Here is a 2831-nt window from a genome sequence, read left to right on the forward strand (position 1 = left end):
AAAAATTTTTTCTCATTACTTGCAACTATAATCGCATAGAAATACAATTATTATATATTATAGTCAAGAAAATGCATGTTTTTATTAACCCTTCGTGGCTTATGTAAAAAACGGCACCACATGTAGTCCTACATGAGTCTTTCGAGTCCGATTCTTTTATCATATCTCTTTCAAAGTGGTTCGAAAAATCTGTAAAAATTCACGGATGTATTTTCAAGTTTCTAGAACAAATATCTATATTTTATTGTGTATTTTTTAGGAAGGGCAGAAAATCCGAAACCCTTCAACGTGCTGAGAAATTTCTATGCATAGAAACCGTCCGGACTCGAAATATCCATGTGGGGCCACTAAGGGTTAAATTTTATTATAATGCTGATGATAATGATCTATGCACATATTATTATCATTTTCGCGTTAGAACAATCAGAAATATGGTTGAATTCACATTGATTTTCGTTAGATCAACCATTCTTTGTTTCTCTCCGTGTGCGACGAGGCGCTAATTTTTCTCGATCGCGTGAATTTCCAGTGAAACCCCTGACCGTGATCATAAGGCGGCCGGGGAGGAAAGGGACCGGCAACGAGTCGCTGTTGGCGGGCAAGCGATACGACATGGAGTGCGAGACCACTGGTTCAAGGCCACCCGCGGTGATAACCTGGTACAAAGGCCGCAGAAGACAGCTGAAGCACACGACGGTAAGGAAGAAAAATAAGAAGTAACACGCGGTGGGTTGCGCGCCCGTGAGATTCTCGACCTAGAAGCAACGGCTCCTTATCTTCCCCGCGGCTTACCATGGGATCCCGTGGCTTTTATCCCCGAGCACAAAAGCTGCCCCTCCCCTCGCCCCGTAGCCCTCCCGCCACGGTTTGTCGCTCTCATTTTTGCCCGGGCGCGCTCTCGCGAAACGCTGAGGCCACAACCAGCGGCCGACACATCGGTCGGTCGGTTTCGCGCGCGCAGTAATCCCGAGAGCGCGAATTCCCTCCCTTTCTGCCGCGGTCTCTGTCCCTTCTTCCCCCGGCTACGCGTCCCGATTAATCACGCAGCCTAGATTCACTAATACGCTGTTTTAACGCGATTCGATATGTGCGTAATTCTCGTGGCGCGCGGAGGCACGTAATTAACGGCTAAGCTGCTTATTATCCTCCTGCAGTCGGGGTCCTCGTCGTTAATTAATCGCCACCACCGCCGTAGCCGCCGCCGCCGACGTAGCTACCGAGCGAGGGAGTTTAAAAAGGATGTGGAGCGAAGATAACGCGATAACGCGTCGTCTGGCTCGATTTCAAATAGTTGTTTGAAACTTTCATTTATAAGGTTTTGGGGCTATGTACGCGCGGTCGATCGGTCGGTCGGTAGGATGGACGGATGAACGTACAAACATCGGCTGTTATTTGCCAGCAGATACGTGTAGACGTGATCAGGCCGGAATTCTTACGCGCTTATCGAGCCGTTCGCCTTCCCCAGCTTCCGAATCGACGAGATCGGGAAGCGCGCGAATCAAGTTTTAATTAATTGGATTTGTGTTACGAGCGCGTCCCGGAGAATGAAAAATTCCGACCGTAACTAAGTTTCGGCAAAAATTTAACTCACACGCTTTCTGATCTCGCCGCTTTAATTGCGCGATCCTATTTCCATAATAACGAATCTCATCTCGTGCTATGAGCGTACGCAACGCGGAAAGAATCACGATAGCTCAAAATTAATCTTCCGCGGTCGAGGAGTCGGGGTGCAAATTTGAATAGACCAGAGTCAAGGCTGCGAAGAATTCGATGGAGAATTAAGGGAGAAGCGAGGGCGACCGATTGATCAATAACTGATATCTGAAGAGAGCGGGCCACGAGAGAAGCGCCGGAAACGTCATCGAAGGAAGACGCGACAAGTGCGCGTAGCGCGGAATGGTTAACGCGACGGTATCCTCTCCTCGAAATTGCCACTTGTCCGCGCGACCGCGCGAAGGCAATTGCCCTGGCATTCGGATTGGCCTTGGTAACGAGATCGTCGATATTAAAAGAAGTCGACGACTCTCTCGCGCGAACGACGAGTATTCCGACGCAGTCCGGAGATCACGATCGAGTCGATTCTCCGATGACGCTTTCGAGAGTTGCATCAGTCGGTTTCTCAAGACCTGTCGAGCCTGAGACGCGGTTGAGCGAAACCGCTACGGGGGCGATGGCAGAGCTGAAGAGTCGAGACGTCCCGGGGAACCGATAACTACACCCCTCGCTGGCGAATCTTTCCCTCGGGAGAGATTCTCGCGAGAGGAGGAACGGGAGTCATAAGGGCCGGGAGGACCAGGACAAAGAAGAAGGGACTAGAGAGAGAGAGAGAGAGAGAAGGAGGCAGGAAGTCCAAAGGGGAAGCGATAGAATGGATGAAGGAGACAGGGAGAGTCGAGGACAAATAAAGAATTGGTACTCTCTCCGAACGGATTGGATTCGCCTGGGTTCGAGTCACATCCGATTGTGATAGCGGCTTGAAAGCGAATCGAAAAGGAGGTTGAAAGCGACGATGGCGGTGGCGACGGTCGCGGCGACGGTCACGACGACGACGACGGCGGCGGCAGTGATGCTAGGTGGGTGGCTGAGATCAGAGCTTTCGAGATGTGCCGATTGAATTAAGCAGCCGCACCTGTCGGCCCCAGATATTTTCATTGGCGGCATGCTAATTGCCAATTAAGTTGTACCGATTCACAGCCAATCTCACCCGAACGTCCTCTTTGCATTTACGTCTCTCCTCTGCGGCCCGCGACGACCATGAGAGCGAGCGAGGACCAGCGAAGGATAATGTTCGCATTTAACTTAAAACGAACGCCCCCCCCCCCCCCCCCCCC

General features: G+C 50.9%; 2 protein-coding genes across 11 annotated transcripts in view; one reads left to right on the forward strand and one right to left on the reverse strand.

The window, feature by feature from the left end:
- LOC116850399 (nephrin-like) overlaps positions 1-2831 on the forward strand; it is a 539959-nt gene that overhangs the window by 481635 nt on the left and 55493 nt on the right. For all 10 annotated transcript variants that reach the window (XM_032828638.1, XM_032828641.1, XM_032828642.1 and 7 more), the window contains one exon: positions 530-696. In XM_032828638.1, coding sequence (XP_032684529.1) covers positions 530-696 — 167 coding nt within the window. The remainder of the gene's footprint in view (positions 1-529; positions 697-2831) is intronic.
- LOC116850410 overlaps positions 1-2831 on the reverse strand; it is a 198430-nt gene that overhangs the window by 166566 nt on the left and 29033 nt on the right. The gene's annotated exons all lie outside the window — the stretch shown is intronic.

This window comes from Odontomachus brunneus, unplaced genomic scaffold (genome assembly GCF_010583005.1).
Source record: "Odontomachus brunneus isolate Ranch 3 - 2012 unplaced genomic scaffold, Obru_v1 Obru_scaffold_144, whole genome shotgun sequence".
Classification (NCBI taxonomy): domain Eukaryota; kingdom Metazoa; phylum Arthropoda; class Insecta; order Hymenoptera; family Formicidae; genus Odontomachus; species Odontomachus brunneus.